At 42.9% G+C, this 25,417-nt stretch overlaps 1 protein-coding gene across 4 annotated transcripts in view; it reads left to right on the plus strand.

The window, feature by feature from the left end:
- Positions 1–25,417, plus strand: part of PDE8B (phosphodiesterase 8B) — a 360,385-nt gene that overhangs the window by 252,895 nt on the left and 82,073 nt on the right. For 3 of the 4 annotated variants that reach the window (XM_006889834.1, XM_006889835.1, XM_006889837.1), the window contains 5 exons: positions 2,868–2,956; positions 12,723–12,801; positions 17,835–17,975; positions 19,569–19,657; positions 21,723–21,783. In XM_006889834.1, coding sequence (XP_006889896.1) covers positions 2,868–2,956; positions 12,723–12,801; positions 17,835–17,975; positions 19,569–19,657; positions 21,723–21,783 — 459 coding nt within the window. The remainder of the gene's footprint in view (positions 1–2,867; positions 2,957–12,722; positions 12,802–17,834; positions 17,976–19,568; positions 19,658–21,722; positions 21,784–25,417) is intronic. The other variant, XM_006889836.1, reaches the window with a different exon arrangement.

Genomic DNA, 25,417 nt, shown 5'->3' on the forward strand with positions numbered 1-25,417 from the left:
CAGAGTGCCAAGGTCTCCCCAAAGATAACTGCTTGTTTATTCTAATGATTTCAGCTTGTATTTCCTCATAGGACCCCTTGCTGTGTGTGTTTTCTAAAGCATCAGCTAGCAACCCTCAGAGATCTGTTAAAAACTTTAACCACCCAGAAGCCACACCTGAACTTAATCATGTTTAATTTTGCTCTGTATTTAAAAATGGAGCCCTGGTGGTGTAAGGTACTTGATGGGCAGCTAAATGAAAGATCAGTGGTTCCACTCCACCAGCTGATTTACGAGAGAAAGATGAGACTGTCTCCATTAAAGATTTATAGCCTCAGACACCAGCAAAGGGTCGCATGAGTCAGCCCTGACTTGTTGATATGGGTTTGTATAAATGAAAGTCTGTCTGAGTTTCTGGCTGGTACCAATGATTAATACCTCAGAAGGCAGGCCTAGCAGCCTGCTCTGAAAATGAGCCATTGAAAACCCCGCAGAGTGCAGATCTACTCTGACACACGGAGAGTTGTTGTTATGTGCCTTCAACTTGCCAGCAACTCATAGTGACCCTGTGTACAACAGCTCTGAATCCTGCTTTATCTTGAGCTAATGTTATTGCCTCCAACACACCTACTCCTGTTACCCCAGTCACTGAGTCAGTCCTTCTCATCGAGGGTTTTCCCCTCCTGTACTGTCCCTCCACCCTTCCAAGCATGATGTCCCTCTCCAAAAACAAATCTCTCCTAACAACTTGCCCAAAGTATGTGAGACAGAGCTTCAAAATCCTTGCCTCCAAAAATCAACCTTACAGTTATTACATGTTCTTTATAATGATGTCAGTCTAGAAACTAAGATGTGCCTGATCCAGGACATGATCTTTGCAATTACTTACTATGCATCAGAACTGGACAATGACTAAGGATAACAGAAGAAGAATCGATGCCTTAGAATTATGGTGCTGGGGAAGAGTCTTGAACATACCATGGACTTCCAAGAAAACAAATAGGTCTGTCTTGGAGAGGGTGAAACCAAGTTTCTCCTTGGAGTCTAGGATTTTGAAGTTCCATCTCACATACTTTGGGTACATGGCCAGGAGAGACCAGTGCTTGGAGAAGCGCATCATGCTTGGAAGAGTGAAGGGACAGCTCAGGAGAGCGAGACCCCGGATGAGATGAATTGATACTGTAATTGGGGCAATGGGGGTTGGTGTGTCAGAATTAGTGAGACTGGCTCAGGACAGGGAAGGGTTCAGAGCTGCTGTGTGCGGGGTCTCTATGGGTCGTAGGTGACTCGATGGCACATAAGAACAACATATATCTCTGTGACTTCCTCTATTGTTTCAGCCATTTCTACCAAATTGTCTGTAGCAGCCAGAGTCTACAGAGGCTTGCTTGCTAGTTCTGGTGAGGATTAGGGTAGAATGTTGACTTGCTAATGGATGTGAGATGATGTGATTTGGCCGCCTATTTAAAAAACACATTTGGGCTCTCGGGCGTGGTTTTAATTGTTTTTGGTCAAATATTCTTCTAAGTAGTATAGCACTGGTTTGTTCATTTGCTCTGTCCATTTGCTCTACAGAGGTAACTTGTGGTTGCTGAAATGCTAAACACTGTGACACTGATGTGTCAGATGTGATAATGGTTACCCAGGATAAACAGTGTTTAGTGGAGCTTCCCGATTAAACCAAGCTTTAAAGCAGGAGTGGCATCCACTTCCAAAATGGCTTGCCTCTGGGAACTCTAAGAACTTGGATAAACATTGAAATTTATGTAAGTGTTCAGGTCTTTCATTCATAGGGTCACTATGGGTCGTCTACGACTTGACAGCACTTAACAACAACAACAAAGGCTTAGGGGTAAAATCAGGTTGCTTTAAAGATACCCATTTGGGGGAGCCCTGGTAGCCTGGGGTGTAATGTTTGGGGCTGTTAATGTAGATGTCCAAGGTTCAAATTCACCAACTTCTCCTAGGAAGAAAGGTGGATAGTCTTCTCCTGTAAAGACTTGCATCTGCAGTGACCCAGGGGAGAATTGACTTAGTAACAGTGGGTACTTTTAGTATTTTTCTATTTAATTGGTTACTAGCCATATGCTTAGAAAATTCTTCATGATGTTTCTGTGTGTAGTAACCTTTAATACAAGGTAGTTCTCCCTATTCCTAATTAAAATTGCTCTCAAATTTGTTGCTTTTTTCCCCTTTTCTGGCTTCTTGATCCTGTTGAGTATTCATTGACTAGCTCATAAAAGAGAAATACACAATTTTTCATTTGTTCTACATGGAATAATGTAGCATATATAAGGTCTTGAAAATTGCCTTAGGAGGGTTAAGTTTTATAAAAAAGCTCTATTCTCATTCAAGCCTTAGACTCGAACCTGATTTGTTTGTTTAATTATGCCTTGGAGAAAGTGCAGCCAGAGAATGTTTTAGAGGCAAAGGTGATAAAGCTTCATCTCATACTTCGGGCATGTTGCTTGGAGGGGCTATTCCTTGGAGAGGGACATGATGCTCAGAAAGGTGGATAGTGGACAAAGGAGAGGCAGCTCCTCAACCAGGTGGATTGATACAGTGACTGTCACATTGGGCTTTAGTGTATCAGGAAATATGAGGATGGCACACGATAGAACAGGGTTCAGATCTGTTGTTCATAGGGTGGCAGTAGGTCGTGCTCTATTTGACGGCACCTAACAACAACAACAACTTTACCTGCACTGTTGTTTCTCATGCTTTTGAACAAGACTTTTAAAACCTTGGCAATGGTTTTATTCCCTCTGAAATTACCTACCAGTTGTCTTATGTAAGAGAGTTACCTGGGGATAAGAGCAACAGTTACATTTCTTTGTTTGACTCTTTAAAAAGTAATTCTGTGTCTTATGCATTGTCTTTCTTTTCAGAGGTATATGGAGAATAGCAACATAATTGCTTGCTATAATGAACTGATTCAAATAGAACATGGAGAAGTTCGCTCACAGTTCAAGTTACGGTATGTAGAAATTTGTTAACACAAGGTTAGCAAGCTGGTATTCTAGCTGACTGCCAGGAAGCGGGACCTCGTTCAACAACAGCTGGGAAATGGCAGGATTCTACCAGGAGCCCCTTGACAATATGTAATAAATTGGAATCATCTCTTCTTTTGATAGTATTTTCCATTATTTGCAACAGTTCTTAAATTGTCTCCTAGGGAAAGTGCTGTTTAATTTCTGCCTGCACAATTAGATCTAGATTAAGAATACCCTTTAAGGCTTACCTTTTTGCCTTATTATTTTCTCTCTATATTTTTTTAGTCAAACATTTTTTTAAACATTCTTTTAAGTGGTACAGCACTGATCTGTCCATTTGCTGCACAGAGGTAATCTCATGGTTGCTGTGATGCCAAGCACACTGATGTGTCAAATGGGGTAATGGTTTCTCATGGTGGACAGTGTTTGGTGGAGCTCCTCGATTAAAACAAGCTTGGAAGCAGGAGTGGCAGCCACTTCCAAAATAGCTTGCCTCTGAAAACTCTATGAACTTGGAGAAACAATGACAGTTATACAAGTGTTCGGGTCTTTCGTTCATAGGGTCGCTATGAGTCATCTATGACTCGACAGCACTTAACAACTATATATATCGCTGTGTTACCACGGTAGTATTTATGTTAGTTCTGCATAAAGTATCTTCAGGAAGCCTAATACATGGTTCTAGAGGTCCCTTGAGAGATGATTCCCCTCACGTTCTCGGGTTTGGGATGGGATTCCCTCAGTGTCAGGTGATGCTCAGGACACTATATTGCAGGGGGTAGCCTTCTGGGATCACTTTGGGTATCATGGTACTTGATCATGCTTGATTTCCTTCTTGCAAATGCCCAGGACCCTGATTTCCTCAGCCTGCTTATGACCAGCTGAGTGGAGGGACATCACAGATGTGTGCAGGCTGTAGGAGGTCAGGGAAGTATTCATAATGCATTCTCTGAGAGGCTGTGATTGTTTCAGGCTTGATGCAGAAGAAGCTGATAGCATTTTGCTGTAAGGACTAAAACTTTTATCTTGATTCACTACTTTGCATTCAAAGGAAATAAAGACCTTTTCATATTTAAGCCTTCTTTTCCACCATCCTCTGTCCTTTGGAGGTGCCAGATTAGCAGAAGCCTACAGATGCATGTTCTTCTGATGGACTTTTTTAGTGGATAGAGACCTTTAAGAAAAAAATGTGAAGATAAATATCCTCTCAGGTGATAGAACAGTGATGAAGATGTTAAACCAATAATAAGTCAGATGTTTTAGCATCTTTGATGAAGAATATTGCCAAAGACTTTGAGACTCTGTAAGTTTATTGCATTTCTTAGTCTTTTTTTTTTAAATCAGGGTGTTTATTATCACCAGAAAACTCAATAAAATTTTTCTTGGAAGCCACATCACCTTTACTTCAGTAATGTATGCTCTCTAATAAGGTGCATTTTCCCCCCTTGTAGTATCAACTGTTTTTAGTTGAGGGGGAAAAGACTTAATACTTTATTTTCACAGTAAGTAGAATTAGGAACAGAGGGAGTTCTTGTTGGTTAAATTCTCTTCAGCTGTGTATTATATACAATAAAAGTTAACAAAGCACACCTTCTTTTTGTGATAGGCAGTTGTCTTACTTTAGTTGAGTGCTTCTCATGGTGACCATCTATCAGGTTTCCCAGGTGTAAATGTTTATGAGAGAATGCTACCTTTTCTCTCTCCCACAGAGAGCTGGTGGATTTGAACCACCAACCATTGCGTTAGTGGAATCGAATCCGTTAAAAAGCAGGAGCCCTGAAACTGTTTGGGGGAACTAGATCCATTGCAGAAGTCATAGTAAAAAGACTTAAAAATCTTAATACAACTTGATGTGAAGTTGATCCAAGAAAGCAGTAGTCCCACAAGAGAGAATGCAGCTGGTGTCTGCTCCCCTGACCTTGTACCACTTAGTTCTGGTTAGTAAGGAGCCTCCCTTCCCATCACAGAAGTCCAGCATGAAAGCATTAGTGGAGCAGGGAAAAGGAAGACAGTTCTCTGTAGGGCTTTTGCATTTTGGCTGGTTCTCCCAGAACTTTATCCAAGTTACTCCCTTATTGTGGAGAAATAATAATGGAGTGGAAGGGATCTCTGGTGACTCTGTGATAAGGAAATGTGCTACCAGTTCAGAGATTTGCTGTTTGAATCCACCTTCTGCTCTGTGGAAGATGGGCAATCTCCTCCTGTGTAATTTGTTGTGTTATTGTTGTGTTTGGTGCCATCAAATTGCGTATGACTCATAGTGACCCTATGAAGGACAGATTTGAACCCTGTCCTATCCTGTGCCATCTTCACACTTCCTGACTCACTAGAGCCCATTGCAGCACTTACCATGTCAGTCCACCTGTTCGAGAGTCTTCCTTTCACCAGCCCTCCACCCTTCCTAGCCTCATGCCCCTCTCCAAGGAATAGCGCCTCCTAGCAATATGCACAAAGGATATAAGGTGAAGCTTCATCATCCTTGCCTCCAAAGAGCGCTCCAGCTGCACCCTCTCCAAGACCTATCTGTTCTCTTGGTCGTCCATGGGATGTTCAGTGCTCTTCTCCAACACCACAGCTCAAAGGCGTCAAGTCGTCTTCTGTTCTCCGTATTCATTGTCCAGCTCTCAGATGCACAGCAAGTAAAGACCATGGCCTGAATCAGACGCACCTTAGTCTTCAAACTGACATCATTCATTATTCCTAAATAATTTGGAGAGGTCCCTAACTTCAGAATTTCCCCAGTGCAATGTGCCTCCCTATTTCCCAACTGCTGGTACCAAGGGTATTAGTTGTGGATCCAAGCAAGATGAAGTTGTTGACAGTTTCAGTCTTCTCTTCATCCATATGCCTTTCTTTCTGGAGAGTTAGTTATGGGTTAATTCTGACTTGATAATACTCAACAGTAACAACAAATGCGGTGTCTGTCTTGGATCCCCCAGGTGTGCTGATCCCTTGGCCAGTGGATAAGTGGGGTGGAAAATGGCCTGTCCCATGACCTTCTTTAGCTCCCTGAGACATTTCAAGACACCTTCCTTGAGCATTTACCTGCGCCCCAGAGGTGGGCCAGAAACACTGTCGTTTGCTGTAGACTGGGAAAACGAGGCTCTTTATTATACAATGCCAGAATAATTATAGTCTGATTATGTAATACTACTCCCTACAATTCCACCCCCAGCTGCAGCTAAATATGTAACTTCACCAGCACTCTGCAAGGACAGCCTGTGGAGTGCGGGCTGCGGAGCGCTGGAGGGGGACACTTTCCTCCATATCTTTGTGCAGAGTGGCCATGTTTACAAAACAAATAAACATGAAAGGGTTGTGTGATCCAAAGATGTTGTGTAGTTTTAAAATTTCATTCCATAGATTACTTTTAAAGATACAAGAATAAAATCACAGTCTTGTATATATCAGATTAATTATATTGTATGAGCTAATTCCTAAAAGGAGTGGTGCCTAGCATAATCCAAGCTAACTAGGGTCAATTTCTGTCTTATCATAATATCCGTCTGCCTTTTTATTATGAACAAAGCTAATTTTCCACAATCTTTCATTTACATTGTATCTTGTGCATGTATATTAGGGGAGTTGTTGTTGTTGTTATGTGCGGTCGAGTCGTTTGCAACTCATGGCAACCCTATGTACAACAGCCCTAAACCGTGCTCTATCCTGTGCCAATCTCATTGCCTCTGACACACCCATTCCGAGTACCCCAATCACTGATTCAATCCACCTCATAGAGGGTCTTCCCATCCTGCGTTGTCCCTCCACTCGACCCAGCATGATGTCCCTCTCTAAAGACCTGTCTCTCCTTACAACATGTCCAAAGTATGTCAGACGAAGCCCCAGAATCCTTGCCTCCAAGGAGCAGCCTGGTTTAATCCTCTCTACGATGAATGTGTTTGTTTTCTTGGCAGTTCATGGTACATTCAATACTCTTCTCCAGCACCACAGCTCAAAGGCGTCAATTCTCCTTCTATCCTTCCTAGTCATTGTCCAACTCTCTGATGCATAACAAGTGATTGCAAAAACCATGGCCTGTATCAGGCGGGCCTTAGTCTCCAGAGAGACTCTGTTGCTCTTGAGTATTTTGGAGAGGTCCCTAACTGCAGACTTTCTCATCGCAATACGTTTTTTGATTTCCTGGCTACTGGTGCCAAGAGTGTTGACTGTGGAGCCGAGCAAACTGAAGCTGTGAACAATCTCAATCTCTTCGCCATCCATCCTGATGCTACCGATTGGTCCAGTGGTGAGAATTTTTGTCTTCTGGACATTGAGCCTCAGTCCATATTGAAGGCTGCAGTCCTTGACCCTCTGCAGTAAGTACATGAGGTCCTCCTCAGTTTCAGCGAGCAAGGTTGTGTCATCTTCATAACGCAGATTGTTGATAGATCGTCCACCAATTCTTACTCCATGCCTCTCCTCAAAGAGCCCCGCGTCTCGGATAATCTGCTCTGCATACAGGTTGAAAAGGTATGGAGACAGGACACATCCCTGGCGTACACCCTTCCCAATTTTGAACCATGCAGTGTTACCCTGCTCTGTTCTGACTACTGCCTCTTGGTCCAAGTATAGGGTTCGCATTAGCACGATTAAATGTTCTGGGATTCCCATTCTTCTCAGAGTCAGCCACAGTTTGTTATGATCCATGCAGTCAAATGCCTTTGCATAATCAATGAAACACAGATAGAATTGGGGGAGGGGTTCCTTAAAATCACGTTACTGATAATGCCTTTGTGAAAGCGTGTAAGCCAGCCCCTTCATGCCTTAAGATCTCCATTTTGGATAGTCAGTTTCTGACTTGCCCATCCCTATCAGATCAGTACTCTGAAGGAACAAGCATATCCCTTTTGCTGAAGAATCTTCTACTCAGTCTGGAAACTTTGAGCATCTACATCCACAAAGTCTAGTCCAAAGCCGTGACGACAAAGCCATCTACACTGGCTCACAGCATGGATCATCTTCTCTTCATCTGACTTGGTTCTGGTTAACTCATCCCAGTCATCTGTGAGTAGGTCCAAGTGGGCATCAGCCACACACTCAGGAATCCACACTTCTCCCTACATTTTAGACCAGCTGTTCCCTTCACTCAGCTTTAGCCTCTGAATGAAGTCAAGTAAAGAAGTGAGGGGGTCCCCATGACTCCCTGCCCCTCGAGCCAGCAAGATCTTTTCACTTATCCACACACCTGTGCAAGTGAGGTGGACGTGATGAGAGAACATGGCCAGGCTCAGCCTGTGTCCTCATTGTCGTATGCCTCCTACTTCTACTCCAGTGGATCCATTTGATTGCTGTGAATGAACATACTTGCCTGCTCCCTTTAACTTCAAGTCCTGGAAGTGGGCTCTGATGGGTGCCAATGTTTCCGTGCCTTAGGAGCCAAATAACTAGTTCCAGTTTTAAAAAGCTAATTCTAAAACTAACTGTGGATTTTGCTGCTTATTGAACATTTAAATCAAGCAATTCATTTATTTTGAATGAGCAGTACTACGTATTACCTCAATTATTAATTTGATGTGTGCCATCTAGGAGTTATCCAGAAATCATGACTTTCCTCCTAAATGCAAGACAGTGTTCCTATTGCCAGGTGCCGTGAACTCAACCCCAACTCACAGCGGCCTGGTGTACAACACTGCATGATCCTGGGACATTCTCACAATTGCTGCTTTGCTGGAATCAGTTGCTCCAGCCGCTGTGTTGGTCCATCTTGTCAAGTCTTCCTCTTGTTTGCTAATACCCAACTTCACTAAGCATGATGTCTCTCTCCAAAGACTGGGCTTTCCTGATAATATGCCCAAAATATGCAGTCCTCAATTTCAGACAGTAAAAGTATCTAATAAGAACAACTCTGGAATATGTAGGACACTGTAGCACTCAGTATTAACACACATTTGGAGATCACTTGATCCACACATGGCTGTGTGTAGCAGCCCTATATTACGGCAACAGAAACTGTCTAGGACACTTAAAATTACTGGCTCCCTACTAGAGAAGGTACAGCCAGGGGCACAGATGATAAAGCTTCATCTCACATGCTTTGGTCATGTTGCTGGAAGAGGCTATTTCTTGGAGAGGGACATCGTGCTTGAGAAGGTGAAGAGACAGACAAGGAGAGGAACACCTTCAGCCAGGCGGATTGACACAGTGACTGCATCAGTGGGCTTAAATGTGTCAGAGATTGTGAGGATGGCACAGGATAGGACAGGGTTCAGATCTGTGGTTCCTAGGGTGTCTATGAGTCATACTTGACAGCACCAAACACACCACTCACACACACACACACACACACACACACACACACACACACACACACACGGCCTCCCTGCCCAGAGACAAGTGCAAATGAGTAGGAAGCCCATGCCTTGTCCACTCTCCTCTTGCCTTCTTCCTCCTAGATCCCTGCTAGAATGTGCCTTCTAATTAAAATCTCCCTACACGCTGCCACCTTGCTCACACCTACCCTTGTTTCAGGTGGTTTCAGTTTGTGCTATAGAATATTTTGGGGAAGGATGTGAGACATAGCATAACCCAACTGCCCTGTGCACAACTGACGGAGGAAAACCTGAGAGGCTTTTGACATGATTACAGCTGATAGTATACAGGTGTCCTGCTTCTGAGTCTGGTGTCACTGACGTAGACTTTATGCCTGGACCCGTTTCATGTTGCCTTAGCTCTTTCAAGGTGTCAGAGAAGTGGTGTCTGTGCCTGCACTTCCCAGGTTTCCACTCTTAGCTTATCAGTGGGTCTTCACACCTCACTTATCTTTTCCTGTGCTCCTTTTTCTAATTTTCCAACTTCCTAACTTGGAAGATATAAAAATACAGTTGAAGCACAAGAGTTACATGGTTCCCAAAAACACAAAGTTAGTAAGGGTAAGGTCCTTCTTCATGAAAAATGTTAGTAAATTCATGTTGATGATGTTGTTGTTGTTGTTATGTACCATCAAGTCGTTTGTGACCCATAGCGACCCTATGTACAAGAGCCCTAAACGCTGTTCTATCCTGTGCCAACCTCGCTGTCTCACACTCATTCCCACCACTCCACTCACAGAATCTATCGATCTCATCGAGGGTCTTCCTCTCCTGCACCGTCCCTCCACTCTCCCAATCATGATGTCCCTCTCCAAGGACCAGTCCCTCCTTGCAACATGCCCAAAGTATGTCAGACAAAGTTTCAGAATTCTTGACTCCAAGGAGCACTCCAGCTTCACCCTCTCCATGACAAACCTGTTTAGCTCAGATAGACTGGAGTAATTAAAATAAGAATATAGATAATAATCATTAGGAATTACAGTTAGGTTGTGTTTATGTTCTCCTCTGCTCATCCATATCATGATTGTCTTATTTACCTTCACATACGGATATGTTCATCTGCTAATACAGAACCACTATCCTTCAGTGGACTAAAATCCTTTATTTTTCATGAAAGTTGGTGTAGTTAGTGACCACTGATTCGGCTCTTATGCACGACAGAAGAATATGTTGTTCAGTCCCATGATATCCTTACAATTGACAGCAATTCTAAGTCCATTTTCATAGCCGTGGGGCCAGTCTTTCTCACCAACGGGCCCCCACAACCTATAGACCCTCAGTAAAAGGTTTGGTTTGAGTTTTGACTATATGTCCATAGCCAGAAAGTTGGACAATGAATGATGGCTTGCTATTTTTTTAGTAAATACTTTGTTATTTTTTAAATCTAGTTCTCAGATTAACATTCTAGGTATATTAATGAGAAAATATAGATGATTATGATTTATTTTTCTTTTAAACTAAGATTTTAAAAATCTTAGAGAACAAAGACATATTACTCTGTGATATTAGAAATAAATTTAGGTTTACAGATCATACTGGTTTTTCACAGACAATTTGTTTTACAACATTAATGATCACTGATTAATGTAATTCATTAGTTACAATGCCTAATCCATTCCTTAGTGTGTACAGCTCTTTCTTAAATAGAAAAATCTTGTCTTGATTTACAGCATCTGAAAACCCCTTGAGGGTCAGCTTGAGCTAGGAGTCACTCTAATTCAAGAGCAGTGAGTGAGTGGCCATGTGTCGAATTCAGACATTGTCTCACGCATTTTCACATGAACTATCCTGAGCTTATCATAACCTAGAAAATGTATATTGTAGTGTACCATCAAATCAGAACCGACCCATAGCTAACCCTCCAGAGCGAAACAGTAATCACATGGGAGGGAATTGCCCATCTATATCTCACAGAGTAGCTGGTGGATTCGAACCATGCACCTTTTGGATTAACAGCACAATTCCTTAACACTAAGCCATCAGAGCTCTCTAAACTACATATTGTCATCCTCATTTTTACAGATAAAGAAACTGAGGACCAGAGAGAATAAAAAGTTGTCCAAAGCCCCCTACATGGCAAAATGCACAGCCAGATTTTCCCCAGTTCTTTCTGTCCTCTCCTTTGCAACTAGGTCAAACAGAGTAGCTGACTTGGAGTTCCTGTAAACCACATGTAAAGGTTTGTTTTAGAAGAAGAAATGTCGGTCGAGTAAATCAACATATTTTTATTGTAATGTGTAAGAAAGCCTTAGCTGAGTTTCTTTAAACAGCCAGTGCAAATAACAAAGCTCTAGGAACTGGCCCCACACTTGCTGTGCTGGGCAGTAAATAGCATACTGTACTTGGAGTTGCTCTTGATTTGGAAGTTGATTAAAACTATAGTCAGGAATTTGAGAGCCCTAACATCAGATAATCCAGATCCACAAGGAAAGTCACAGAGACGTGTCCACCCAGAGACCTGCGTAGGTGTGGTTCAACTGGAGAATGCTGTGTTTGCCTTCCACCGTGCCAGGGGATGTGGTTTGGGCTAAGTTCTGTAAAGCCTTGTTTATCTGAGATCATGGGGGTCATAAGACAGACAAAAAGTTTCTGTGTCTGTAAAAAAAGGCCAGAACACCTTGAATCCAATTTGGGTCTGATGGTTGTTGTTGTGTACTGTCAAGTCAGAACTGAATCATAGCTGACCCTACAGCAGGTTTTCCGAGGCATTCAGTCACGTGGAAGGAAATTGCCCACCATCCTCCCATGGGCAGCCGGTGGAGTCAGCTCGTATGCCTTTGGGTTGGCAGTACACTTCCTTACCACCAGAGTTCTAGGTCTGATTAGGTTCTCCTGATTGCCAGAGATCTGACTTCTCCATGACCACAACTGTGAAAGAAACGCAAAGTCATTCATGCACAAGAAGGGGGACTTGCAACAAAGATCCTCTAGATCTTTGTTCTTTTGGGTTAAAGTTTTATTCAGTCCACATATAGTTCATTATGGAGTTCTGGTAGCCTACTAGCAAGAAGCTGTGCTGCAATCCCAAAGGCCTGTAGTTCAAGTCCACTGGCTGCTGTATGGGAGAAGGATGGGCGGTCTCCTCCTGTGTGATTAACTGCCTCTGAAAACTCGCTGGAGGGTTAACTGTGGGTCAGTTCTGGCTCTATGGTACATAACACCACCAACAACAAAATTAATTCATTATAGGATCCAGGAAGATTTTGCTGAGTTACAATTCTTCCCTTCATAGCAGTATACACAAAAAATATGTGCTGTTGTTGACTCATTTCATTTGCAAAAGAAAAAAAGCTTGGTTTTGGTTGTTGTTTATTTCCTCAAAGCATACTGATGTCAAAAGAATTCGTGGTTTTGTGAATCTGGGGAGCTGTCTAAGAAATTAACAGTTGAAATGTCTGATGGTTTTATAACAGAGCTGACATCCTTCTTTTGCAACTTGCAGGGCCTGTAATTCAGTGTTTACAGCGTTAGACCACTGTCATGAAGCTATAGAAATAACAAGTGATGACCATGTGATCCAGGTAAAGAAAATCTTTCTGTTTATAGAAGTCAAAATTCAGTAATTCAAGGATAACCTGCCCTATCTTGGTATTTTCCTGTAATTCTTGCATTTCAGGACTTTTGGTTTGGTGAAAGGAAAATAAACACATGCAAGAAAGATTCTAATTTAAGCTTAGAACTAGCTAGTCAGTAAGTAAGGAATAAAACACTCATTCAGATCAGAACTTGTGAGTTTAGTGAAAGAAGTGTGGTAAATCTTGAACTATGTGTGAAAAACAGCATATACACAAAAATCCACACTGTAGAGTAAATACCATAAATACCAATGGGAACTGAAAGTCTGCTGTCAGAAACCTCTCCAAAGTACTGAAGAGAAATGATGTCAGTCTGGAGACTAAGATGTACCTGATCCAGGCTTAGTCTTTGTAATTACTTGCTATGCATCAGAGAGCTGGACAATGACTTAGGATGATAGAGAAAGAATTTAGGCCTTTGAGCTGTGGTGCTAGAGAAGAGTTTTTAATATACCATAGACTGCTAGGAGAACAAACAGGTTTATCCTAGAGAGGGTGAAACCAGGCTGCTCCTTAGAGGCAAGGATTCTGAAGCTTCATCTGCCCTGTGTTGGACATGTTGCAAAGCAGTACCATTCCTTGGAGAGGGACCTCTTTCTTGGGATGATGGAGAACAGTGCAGGAGAGGAAGACCCTGGATGAGATGGATTGATTCATTGATTGGAATAATGGAGGTGGGTGTGTCAGACACAGTAAGATTGGCACAGGATAGGGTTTAAGGCTGTTGTATATGGTCTCTATGGGTCACAAGCGACTGGATACACAACAACAACATGTAGTTAGTTGATTACAAGGCACTCTGACATTCTACCATTTTACTAATGAAATGTATAGCATGCGAACCTTTGGTGAGGTAAAGTCTTGTTTGGTTTTTTGGGGGTTTTGGTTGTTTGGGGTTTTTTTGTTTGTTTTTTTTTTAGAAAGTAATATATCACACTTGCAAAGGAACCGGTGAGGTAGACTTTTCCCTGATTGGTTCTGGCCTGCTTGCACTTGGGTGTCATCATGGCCCACTGTGTGCAGAGTGCTTGCTGTCATCATAAGTCACCAAAGACTGTGCTCAACCAGCATCTCTGAGACAACGGCCTCATAGCTGCCTGCCTCAGACACACCTGGCACACAGACACACCCTACTCTCATGATGGACTGGTACCTCCAGAAGCCCCCCATGCTGGGGCCCTGTTACTCATTTCCTGTTGCAGCGGTCATAAATTACCACAAGTTTTGTGGTTTGAAACAACAGGACTCTCTCTTTGTTGTAGTTCTAGATGTTAATCGTCCAGAATGGGCCTTGCTGTACCAAAATCAAGGTATCAGCAGAGAGTTTGTGCTCCTTCTAGAAGCTCTAGGGGTGAGTGGAGTTTCCTGGCTTCTCCATCTTCTAGCTCTGCCTCCATTCTCTAGCTGCATCCCTGTCTTCAAAGTCAGCAACATAACATCTTCAGCTCCCTAACTGACTTGCTCCCTTCTTTCACTTATAAGAACTCTATTGATTATATTAGACACATTAATAATCCAGGATTATCTCCCCATCTCAAGGTCCTTAGTTTAATCACATCTCCAAAATCCATCCCCTTGGAAGATAATTTAACAAATTTCCAGGGATTAGGATGTTTTCATTTGGGGTCCATTATTAAGCTTGCCTGTTCTTTCTGCAGTGCTTTCATTAAAATTATCTCATTTCTCATTTCTTCTCAGTATTTCTATGTAGGAGATATAATTACCCTCATTGCATACAGATAAAGAAACAGAAGAGACCTAGAAAGGAAAAGGAAAGAAAATGGTCCAGTGGCCCAATAGAATATTGGAGCTAAAGTATGTAGTCGGATACTTCTGACTGCAAAGTATTCCCCCTGGTACTTTGTTTGACACACTTTTTTTTTTAAAAAGCTCTTTTCTCTAGCTGCCCCTTAAAATGGATCTAAAGGCTTCTTTGTGCTGCTGTCTGTCCCTGAACCACCTGTGTGTGGCACTGCCTCCTGGATAGAGAGAACCAGATGTCTTTGCATTGAAGATAGTCGTGGATCTCACACTCCTTATTTATGCCGAGACTTAAGTGGCCAGTTCTATTAATGATACACACATTCACTACGCACCCCTGTTTTCCCAGACTCAGACATGGGGAGCTGGGTTGGTATTTTGCTCACTTTATCCACTTGTGATCTCCTGATGACCCCTTAAATGGAGAACTGAGTCCTTCTCTCTGAAGTTAGCAACAGATGACCTGAAAACATGTCTCTCAGAGAGAAGGAATATAGCGATAGTGTCACATTAGGGTATCAGTCATCTCTCAGCTTTTGATGTGAATGGAGAAAAAACAGGCCTCGAGGACAGTGGGTGCCTAGAAAGAGGAGGTGGAGGGAGCCGTGCTGCGTTGAAGGAAAACATATCCCAGTAAGACTTATCTGACTTTGTGGGGGTTTTCCTCAGAAACTTCCTCAATGTTCCCTTTAAGATTCTGCTGGCCATTAAAATATAAAACTATCAAAGCAAAAGGCAGGAGGAAGACAGTAGCTAGAAGGTGTTGTGTGCAAGGGAGGTATTCAAATGCCATTTTTTGCTATTGATTTTAAGAATGATCATTGGTGAGATATTTAATATGTATTTTTATATGATACCCAAGACTTCTCAGAACACTGCCTCTGTCTCAGTATATCTGTCTGTCTCTGTATAGATCTTTGGAGGTCAGGAAGTAGCCCTTGAAATTTAGGCAAAATCTCTTTCTGTTTGATGCTGTCTATCTACTTACTTTAACACACTTAGATAATGTTTGCCATGTGCCAGAAACACTTATAATCATTTTATATACTTTATTTCTTTCTTAAAACAATCCTTATAGGATTGTGCTCATTTTTTCAAATGAGGAAACTGAAGACCAGCCAAGTAGCTTGGCCACAGCCACACAGCTCCTAATTAGCAGAGCTGGGATTTGAAACTGGGTGTCTCAACCCCAGCATCGGTGCCCTGGATGCTGGCTGTCATCTGAGGTTATGAAAACCTTAAGGTGAAAGGAGGACCATGGCTTCCACCTGTATTTACAACCTAATAAGTGAGATGGAGTAAGCACTTATGAAAATATATGAGAATACAGTAAACAAATAAGGAAAACAATATTTTCTTGGCTGTTAATCTCTATGATCATCAGATACTTATTAAATGGTCCTGAATAGCCAAAGACTGAGCTAATAGGTCATATAGCCCTGGTGTGCCCACTTGCCCTACAGAGAGAGGTAACTTGTAGTCACTGTGAAGCTGAACACTGTAACATTAATGTGGCAAATGCAATAACGGTTACCCATGGTGGACAGTGTTTGGTGGCACCCCGGTTGAAACAAGCTTGGAAGCAGGAGTGGCATCCACTTCCATAAATAGCTTGCCTCCAGAAAACTTATGAACCTGGAGAAAAGATGAAAGTCACTCACGCACGTGTCGAGGACTTTTGTTCATAGGGTTGCTATGAGTCGCCTACGACTCGACGACAATTAACAACACAACAACAACAAGAGCCAATAGAGCTGTAGTGCTTAAGTATTACCACTTAGTCAGGGAGACGTCAATCAATGGCAATTAAATTTTGTGTAATAAGAAGGCTGTACAAGATACAGTGGAGTTTACTTTAGACGTGGCAACAACTCAGGCCAGGAATCAAGGAAGGCTTTCTGGAAGAAGAGAGATCTAAGTTGGAGATGGTGGGGCAAAAAGATGGGGAAGGACATTCTAGGTAGAGAGTGCCAGGCAATTCTGCAGCGAGCAGGCAGTGGGCTGCGGAGTCTGGGGAGTGGGGCTGCACTGTTAAGTGATGGCTGCCCATTCCAAGAGAGTGGGAGCCCTGTCACATGAAAGTAATGGGGCCAGGAAGAGCATAGGGGTTAGCGAAGGCAGGTCCACAACTCCCTCCTCTCCACGCAGCCCCATAAGGCCTGGTGCTCAGCCTCTTGACCCCTTCGAGCCTGGCTTAATTTCGTTAATAAAAGCCATGTCCCTAAAGGATTAAATCTCTGAGTGTCCTTGCGTCATTTGGTTCATTACTGCTGTCATCACGGTCAAGGGCAAGAGTGACTACAGCTTGCAAGAACTTTTCTGAAGCATCAGATTGATGTGAATTTTGCCCAAAGAAGTCTGTGTCCTAGATGTGTTGTCCTAGTATTCTCCTGCGTTCTCTCCCACTTATCCCTCCCACTCAACACACACTCAACTTCTCACTCAGTGTTCTTTGAAAATAAGAAAATTGAATATTGGAAGGTGAAGGCGGAAGACAGGAGTCAGCCCAGGTTATAGTGCTAAACTCCACGGCCCTGGACAGAGTACTGGAAGGAACCCTTCGGAGTCTGTTGGCCCGAGATATGCCGATGGGGCTTCTCTGCGACACCCAGCTCTCTTCACTGGTTGGGCTGCCCTCCTCCAAGCGGTTAACAGACTTTATCATTAAAATAAGACCAGAAGTGTCCCCCAGGCCATAGGCTTGATGATTAGATAGCGGCAATTAGAAAGGAGGCCCAAGAGATCAAACTGCCACTTTGTCAAAGTTTGACTAATATAAGCCACAACCTATTGGATTGAGTTTTCATTTCTTATTTTTTCTGAGTCTTATTTCCTAGGGCAGTCAGTGATGAATGAGTCCCATTAGAAATTGACATTAGTATATTTGGGTTCCCTGCTTTCTTCTTGGTGAAGAGTTTCTTCTCGTTTCTTTCATGGCACAGAGATGCTGGGGGAGGCAATTGAATGAATGAAGTGGAGATTGAGAGGAAAGCAGCCTCTGCACATTGGCAAAGGCTTGTGTTGTGGAGATCAGGCAGGGTGGGTACAGGGTGGCAGGGGACTGGTTGACATCTGCCTTAGAGAGCAGCTGCCCTAACAGGTTTTTGTTTGAGTTCTCAGCCCGTTTCCTCTGGGTGCCTACACCAAGCATTTTTCTTACAGAGCTCCTGTCCCACCTCTAGTCCCAGCACTGACGTGCAGCCTCTCTCCCTTAACAGTATGTCAATCCAGCCTTCGAGAGGATGATGGGCTACCACAAAGGCGAGCTCCTGGGGAAAGAACTCGCGGAGCTGCCCAAAAGCGATAAGAACAGGGCAGACCTCCTGGATACCATCAACACATGCATAAAGAAGGGAAAGGTCGGTCAGTTAAGCAAAACAAGTCCACGTAGCCCTCTCGAGGGTCATTCTTTCTGAAGGTTCCTTCTGTTGTGTTCCTATGATATGAATATAAATGATGTTAAATTGAAGTGCAAAAAAATTTATTGTAATTGTAATATGACCATTTTCAGATAATTGAGACCATCAGGTGTACCTGAGGATTGTGCTGATTATTCTAGAAAATGAAATTGCATCTTTTGCATGAATATATTCTCCCTGTCATTGCTGGGTGACCATATTTGAGTCCCCCCTCAAAAAAAAAACCCTATTGTATCTATTTCTGTTTATCTGGTGTGGAGGGAATTTACAGTATTTCATATCAGCATTCCCAAGGCCAAAGTTTTTGGGTTTTGGTGTTTTGTTGTTTTTGTCATTTGTTTGTTTGTTTGGTTTTCCAGTTGGCCCTTTTCTGTTTTCTTTTTTTCATCATAGTTCAGTATTAATGGGTAGCTTACTCCTCAGCACACTGCCAATCCCTCCATTCAATCCTTTTGGCTCGCAGGCAGGTGAAGAACATGGAATAAATAAAAATGAGGATTTCCCTTCACATCACTCCTCCAGGCAAGCACTGGCTTTCAAAGCTAGAAGGCCCTGTGCACTTTCTTTTAAGCAATGGGAATGCTTTTTCATGTATTACTTCTTTCATCTCCCTTTATCTGATGTGAAGTAGTTGGAGAAGCATTATATTCACTGGCCAGGGATGAATGACAAGAGGACCCTTTTTCTAAGACATTTGAATTATGTATGATGAGCCAAATTACTCAAAAGCCAGATTTAGGGGGGAACAAGACTGAAAAGGAAATAAGATGTTGTAAATTACTTCTGAAGATTTGCCAAAAGAATCTTGCCAGTCTATCCGGTGACCCCATTTGCAAACCAGTCATCCACCTTGATGGAGAGCGAGGTGCAGGAGAGAATATCTGATTCCTGTTCAGCTTCTCCTTCCCAGAAATAGTTGATGTGTCTTAGCGATCAGCCTGAGTTCACCTGGCTCTTCATCCAGCCCAGAGCCCACTTCTCATCCACGGACAGTGCAGGAGCCAGACCAACCCCTTCTGGCTAACCCCTTAGCAAGAAGGCCAGGCAGGCTATTAGAAACATGAGGAGAGGGTTGAAGAAACATGAATTTAAAACCAGATCTTTCCTTTCTTACTGAGAACACATTATTTAAACTCTCTGAGCCTTATTTACTCATCTGTAAGTTAAGAGTGATAATACTAAGCTCACAAGGTGGCTATGAGGATTTTGAGGAAGATCTAAGCAGAATCTCAGAACCATTGATGGTTTCTTAGGAGAAGGCAGGTGCTCCTCTGCTTTATGTTCAGCCTGGTATGCTAGCCTCATGTGCAGCGGTCTGCAGAGCAAGCCGGGGGACGTCCTAAATGGTGGTCCTCAGTGCTCCAAGACTGTGAGCCTCAGTTACTCTGGGTCACTGTGGGCACAGGAAGGCAGTGTGCGTGTGAAATGTAACTAAAGCATGTGGGGACATTCCTACTGAACCTGACAAGACCCTCTGTAAAGTCTCCAGAAGCCACAACCAAAGGATGTTAAGAGCTGTCTTTGTCCATGTAGGAATGGCAGGGGGTTTACTATGCCAGACGGAAATCCGGAGACAGCATCCAGCAGCACGTGAAGATCACCCCGGTGATTGGCCAAGGAGGGTGAGAGCAGACTTTTGAACTCTTAGCTGATGATAAAGACCTGGGGCTTTAAAAGAAGGTGTTGTATTTGCGTCTTAAAATGCCAGGATAAAGATTCAACCCACACATTCAGTCATGTTTGGCTGGCTGTACATGGTACAAAGAAGGGCACCCCCTTGACAAAATTCCCCTGACCCTTTTCTGCTTCCAGTATTCTGTAAAGAATGCCCCCAGAAGTTCACCTCCACCTTTTCTTTGGTTCTCTTGATCTCACTGCCCTCTGAAGAGGCACCATTTCTGGGCCTTGCCCTTCATAGCATGATGATCTCTGACCAGAGTTCCTGGCCTCTGCCCTGGAGGTCACTGGTTAAGGAGAAAATGGCGTGTCTGACCAGGAGCTGAGAGCATCTGATTTCATTTCATCTCACATTACTAGAGAAATGCCTGTTTATTTTGTGGGGAGATAAGGTAAATAGGCAATCTGTTTCCCTTTTTCCAGTTAAATTTTGTGAGAAGGTTTATAGAGCCAAACAGGATCCCCTAACACTAAATCACGGAGGAGTCTTTGTATGCCAGACTGAAAGTCAACACCAGCCCCGTAGTCTTAAGTTTATTGAGGACTATGCATGGCATTGTGTTATGTTTTGGAAAAAGACGACAGTGGACTAACCAGTAGCCAGAACATGAGAGTCCCACCAGACACTGTTGCGTGATTAGAAAACCAGAGAGTCTATAAAATAAGACTTTGTGGATGGTTTCCTTCTGATTTTATTTGTTTGAGTAGTTTTAAAGTTGTTCTCCTTTCAATGGAGAGACTACTCCTAGTATTTGATGCCGTGTGTTCTTGGTGGCCCCTTTTCTTTCAGTCTGGATGGTCTGGAAAGGCCCCTAGCCAAAGGTGACAGGCCTCAGGGCTAGGCTGTCCCCTCAGCCCTCCTGCAGAGTAACACAGGCCTCTGTCACCATTTTCCCAGAGGGTCAGTGCTCAGAGGACACACGTGGAAATAATGCCCATGGCTTCCCCTTTGTTTTGTCATTTCTTAACCTAACTCCTCAGAAAACTGAAACTTAAGAATCACTGAAGGGGTGTGTGTGTGTGTGCAGAGTAATACCAAAGCAGAGGAGAAATAGTTGGGGTTTTCTTTCTAGTCATTTCTGTCAGACTACATTAAAAAACCAAAACAAAACCAACTTTCTGCTTTTACAGATATGAGGGGAAATAGTCCTTTTTTTGTCCTGTGCTGTTTTGGGTATTAGGGTTGGTTTTCTCCTTCCCTCAAATGCTATAGGCAGTGAGCTATCAAGGCAATTATTGCTAAAAGTAAAGACATTTCATGAAGAGAATACCAAAAGTCACACACACACACAAAAATATAGTTGACAATGGGAAAAAAAAAGTAAAGACATTTCACCTCTTCCCATTGGTGAAGCTCATTACTAAATAACTGGTATGTTTTATGTTCTTTTTAGAGGACTGTAGAGAACCATGAACTAGCAGAGAGAGTGGGAGAGAAAAGTCATTACCATGACGTCTACTCACCCTCTGGATTTCATGGCAGGGTTGAGGCACCTGGACCCTTGTGGTCCTGAGCAAGCCCACAGGCTGAGTGTCAGGATCCAGTATTGACCTTGAAACAAAAGGATTTTTTCTGTCTGGAAAACATCGTCATAATGCTGCCCAGGCAATGAAGAATACAGAACATTAAATATAAAAGCAACAACCATGGAATTTTGTCATTGTTCAAATGAGTCTTTGATACAAGCTATAAAATTATTAGTGTCAGCAGAATTAAAACTAATTTTGTCTGTAGCAGCATGTCATCCTATTACTGAAGATATCTGTGAGCCAAACTTCAGGAGTCAGTTATAAAATGAAATCCTCATTAGAAAAGTGTTTCTGAGTCTGTCATGATTAGGAGAGAGGCATGGCTGGTGAAGGAAAGTGTGGGCTTTGTTTCAATTTTAAATCTGCCCTTGGGTGGACACCTGACTTTTTGTGTTAAGAAGACTATTGATATTTTAGTTTGCTGATTTGTTGAATTGTCTCGTATATGACTCACTAATAACTGCTTATTTATGTTATTAGGAAAATTAGGCATTTTGTCTCCCTCAAGAAACTGTGCTGTACCACTGACAATAATAAGCAGGTACAGTATTCCGTTTGCTTCATTTGCTTTGTCAGCTTATCCATGCATCACATCCTCCACTGTGCCCCGCTTGTCTTTCTCCGTGTCTTCCTGTACTTAGCAATTAAGATGGTTTATGGGAAAATTAGTCTTCTTTGACAAATACTAAAAAAATATTCCCCTGCAAGCCTACGTTGTTGTACTGGTAGTTCACATCAGCTTTAATTTAGCTTGTGGCTAAGCTCTAGATGAATATATTTTATGAAAATATAAAATTCTCCCTCCAAATAAAAAAAGTACTATTTGCTATCTTAATTTCCTAAATAAATTAAAAGTTTATATCCATTTGAGCATTTCATCCCTACAAATCCCCATCAAAACCAAGAATCATTGCAAATTAGTCCTGATTTATTTTTTTTACCATTGTGTCATGCAGAGCAATGCACTTGAGGAATATCTTCTGAAGTAACAGAATTTTATTAAGTTGGGACATTTAAGAACCTCTGATAGAAGTTTTTTAATATTTAGCAGCATTGGCATCTTTTTTAATGTATTGTTATTTTTTCTGTTTGATTTCTACTATTAATAGTAGGTTATGTGTACTTGGATATCATGCTTTAAAGTGTATTTATTAAGAATCACTCAACAAACATAATTACCAATTATCTACTTTTTAAAGAATTCAAAATATGGTATTTGATGTTGATGAGGAATTTTTTAAAAGGGAAAGAATCTCTAAAGGATGTGAAGGGCTCTGGGCACAGTACAATTTAAATCAAGCATGGTGACTTGTGATGTGCGTGGTCAGACAGTGGTGTCCATGCAGGGAAGGAAATGAACTGGGGACAGCAGGTCCCAGGAACACTTTGCTGAAAAGGAATATCCCCAATAGGAAGTTGGAATGAGGTCCAGTCAGCCACATGGGGCTAAGTAATCAGTTGTCTCAATGCTTCAAATAAGTTTCTATCCGTACACATTTTTCATAATGCCTTTTCAGTGTAAAATGCTGAATGTTTAATCTGGAATCAGGAAACTGACACTTACTACCATAATGTCATACAGACGATAGGCAAGTCCTCAGAGAATTTTGAGAAAGGAATGAGCATTCAAAGCATTCTTATTTTAGACCCACCAAGGGAAGAATGGTGATGTGAGGGGGTGGACATGGCAGGTAACACAGGGTCAACAAATCGTAGGGGCCCTTTTGGGATAAACTGTGGAAGACAAGCAAAACCAATATTTATTGACTGTGGGTTTCTGAGCAGAACATGGGTTCACTTAGATTCAATCTCATGTCACAAACACCCAGGTATATGTAATTCATATCCAGCACCAAAGCACACCTCGCCCCACTAGCCTAGCCTTGTTCCTCTTCCTTCCTCCCTTTCTTACTTAATAATGAATGGGACCCAGCCTTCCTGAAACTCCATTTGTTGCAAATCCTTCTAGTCTTCCAACATAGGTCCAGCCTAGTAAAGAAAAGTCACAGCTCCCTCCTCTAAGGCCCCCAAACCCCTTCTTTGTCTTATATCACCTCACTCCACCCTTGATTAGAACTATTTGTGTGCTGGCTTCCCTGTCTTCTTTGGAAGGGTCAGCAGGCTGCTTGTCTCTGTGTTTCTACCCTGCCTGGCTCACACAAAGCCCTTGAAGCCCTTGGTTAGCCTGGATTGAGGTGAATGTATCAATTCTGGCTTCTTTGCAGCCTTAAGCCCTTCCTGTCTCCCAGGGAAATCAGGTAGGCCCCTAGCACAGAATTTAAGGATGCAAATACAAGGGGCCAACTCTTCTTTCCTGAGGCTCTAAATAGTAGCATCTCCTCTCCCAAGAATTAGCTGGTGTTCTGAGAAGGATGGAAACACAGAGCTCTGGGACCCTGAGCCATTGACGTCACCGAATGGTGCTGTACAGGCCTAGAGAATCGCTTGGATTTTCCAATAACAAAGCATTTTTCTCTCCCTCTGACTGGCCGGTGTTTTTCCTCTTCATAGAAGGAGGTTAAAGTGAATAGCAATGGGGTCTGTGACAGGAAGGGCTCCCAAGAGGGTGGGAGCAGCCTGTCTGCAGACAGTTCCAGTGGCGCTGCTTTCTGGGGTTTAGCCCTGACGTCAGAATCTGCCTGTGGGTTTGCATTTTAACAAGGAATGAGATTGTAAACCAGGCTGCTGTCTTCTGGATGATGCTTGTCACCAGCAAAGGTCTCTTCATATGTGAGCTCTGTACCTCTTTGCTCAGAGGCTGAAAATGCTCAGTGTAATTTCTCTGCCATAAACATTGCCTCCCCAAGCTGTGTGTGTGTGTGTGTGCGTGTACACACACATGCATGCACACAGTGTGCAGACATACACACAACAACACACACTCTCTCTTTTCCCAAACACAGACTAGACATCTGTGCTGGCTCCAGTGACACCAAGCCTGAGCCCCCAGGTCTGTGAGAACCATGGACAGGTGAACAGGTAAACAGAACCTGGCACATCAGAGATGTGAACTAGGCCCTAGAGAAGCACAAAATGCAGGGCCCACCAAGAACTACTAGGATTTATGTAGAGTAAGGGGCAGCTGCTACAGCTACCGTCCAAACATGGCCTGTTCGTCAGATCAAGTTCTATTGGTATACATTAATTTACACAGTACTCAAGGCAGTTTCCTCTACCATTGCAGAGTTTAATAGCTGTAACAGAGACTATTTGGACTACATATTTCTAGTATCTGAACCTTCACAGAAAGTTTCCTGAGTTCTTTTCTAGAAGATAGTTTTTGTTGTTGGATTTCTCACTTTCTTAGACCAGAGGAGGTCCCTCCAGTCTCCGGAAATCCTCCTCACACACACATTTACATCTTTGAGAGCCCCTTTGCTTTCATGCCAGCGTCTGTGTCAAGTTTCAAAGCCTGTATTCTAACCAGTGAGGATCTAGTTGTCTCTGAAGCTTTTGCTTTTTCATAAGCTAAAGATCCACATTCCAATGCATGGCTCAGACTCTGGGATTCCATGATCTGCAGCTGTAGACCAGGAATCAGGCTGCAGAGGGAGAAGGAGGCTTGCAGGCCCTGACAATACCTGAGCCCCTCACAAGCATGCATGCTGTCTGAGAAACAGCATCTGGCCCCAAATAGAAGAGCCTCAACACCATCACCCCTGGGCCCAGGCACACAGAATCTCTTCGTCTCGCTTTTTCCTCTCAGCCTTAGACACGAGAATATGGATAACATTGGGAACAGATGTGGGGTGTGCAGATTGAGTTAGATTCTGACTCCTGGTGAGCCCACATGTTTCCACAGTGAGGGCTTTTGGTGGCTGTGAGCTTTCCAAATTAACTCACCAGACTTTTCTTTCCAGACTCTTCTGGGTGAGTTCAAACTACCAACCTTTACATTAATAGCCAAATGCTTAACCATTCATGTTACTCAAGAGTTTGTGGCCTAAGGTTTACAATGACTGGTTTTTCTTTTCCCCAGAAGTAGATAGTTAAGGTTTTCCCTCCTTTCACTTAGCAGCCAAGCACTTTAGTCATTGGCACCCTCCAGGAAACTACATGTAGTCATAATAGGCATGGGGTGCTAAGGAGAGTGTGGGAACGCAGCAGACGTGAAGCTGGGGCTGCAGCTGGTGGTACTCCTTGGGGACTGCTGGGCCCTCTCACAGGGAGAGAGG

Source organism: Elephantulus edwardii, unplaced genomic scaffold, assembly GCF_000299155.1.
Source record: "Elephantulus edwardii isolate Elephantulus edwardi_28Jun2011 unplaced genomic scaffold, EleEdw1.0 scaffold00082, whole genome shotgun sequence".
NCBI lineage: Eukaryota > Metazoa > Chordata > Mammalia > Macroscelidea > Macroscelididae > Elephantulus > Elephantulus edwardii.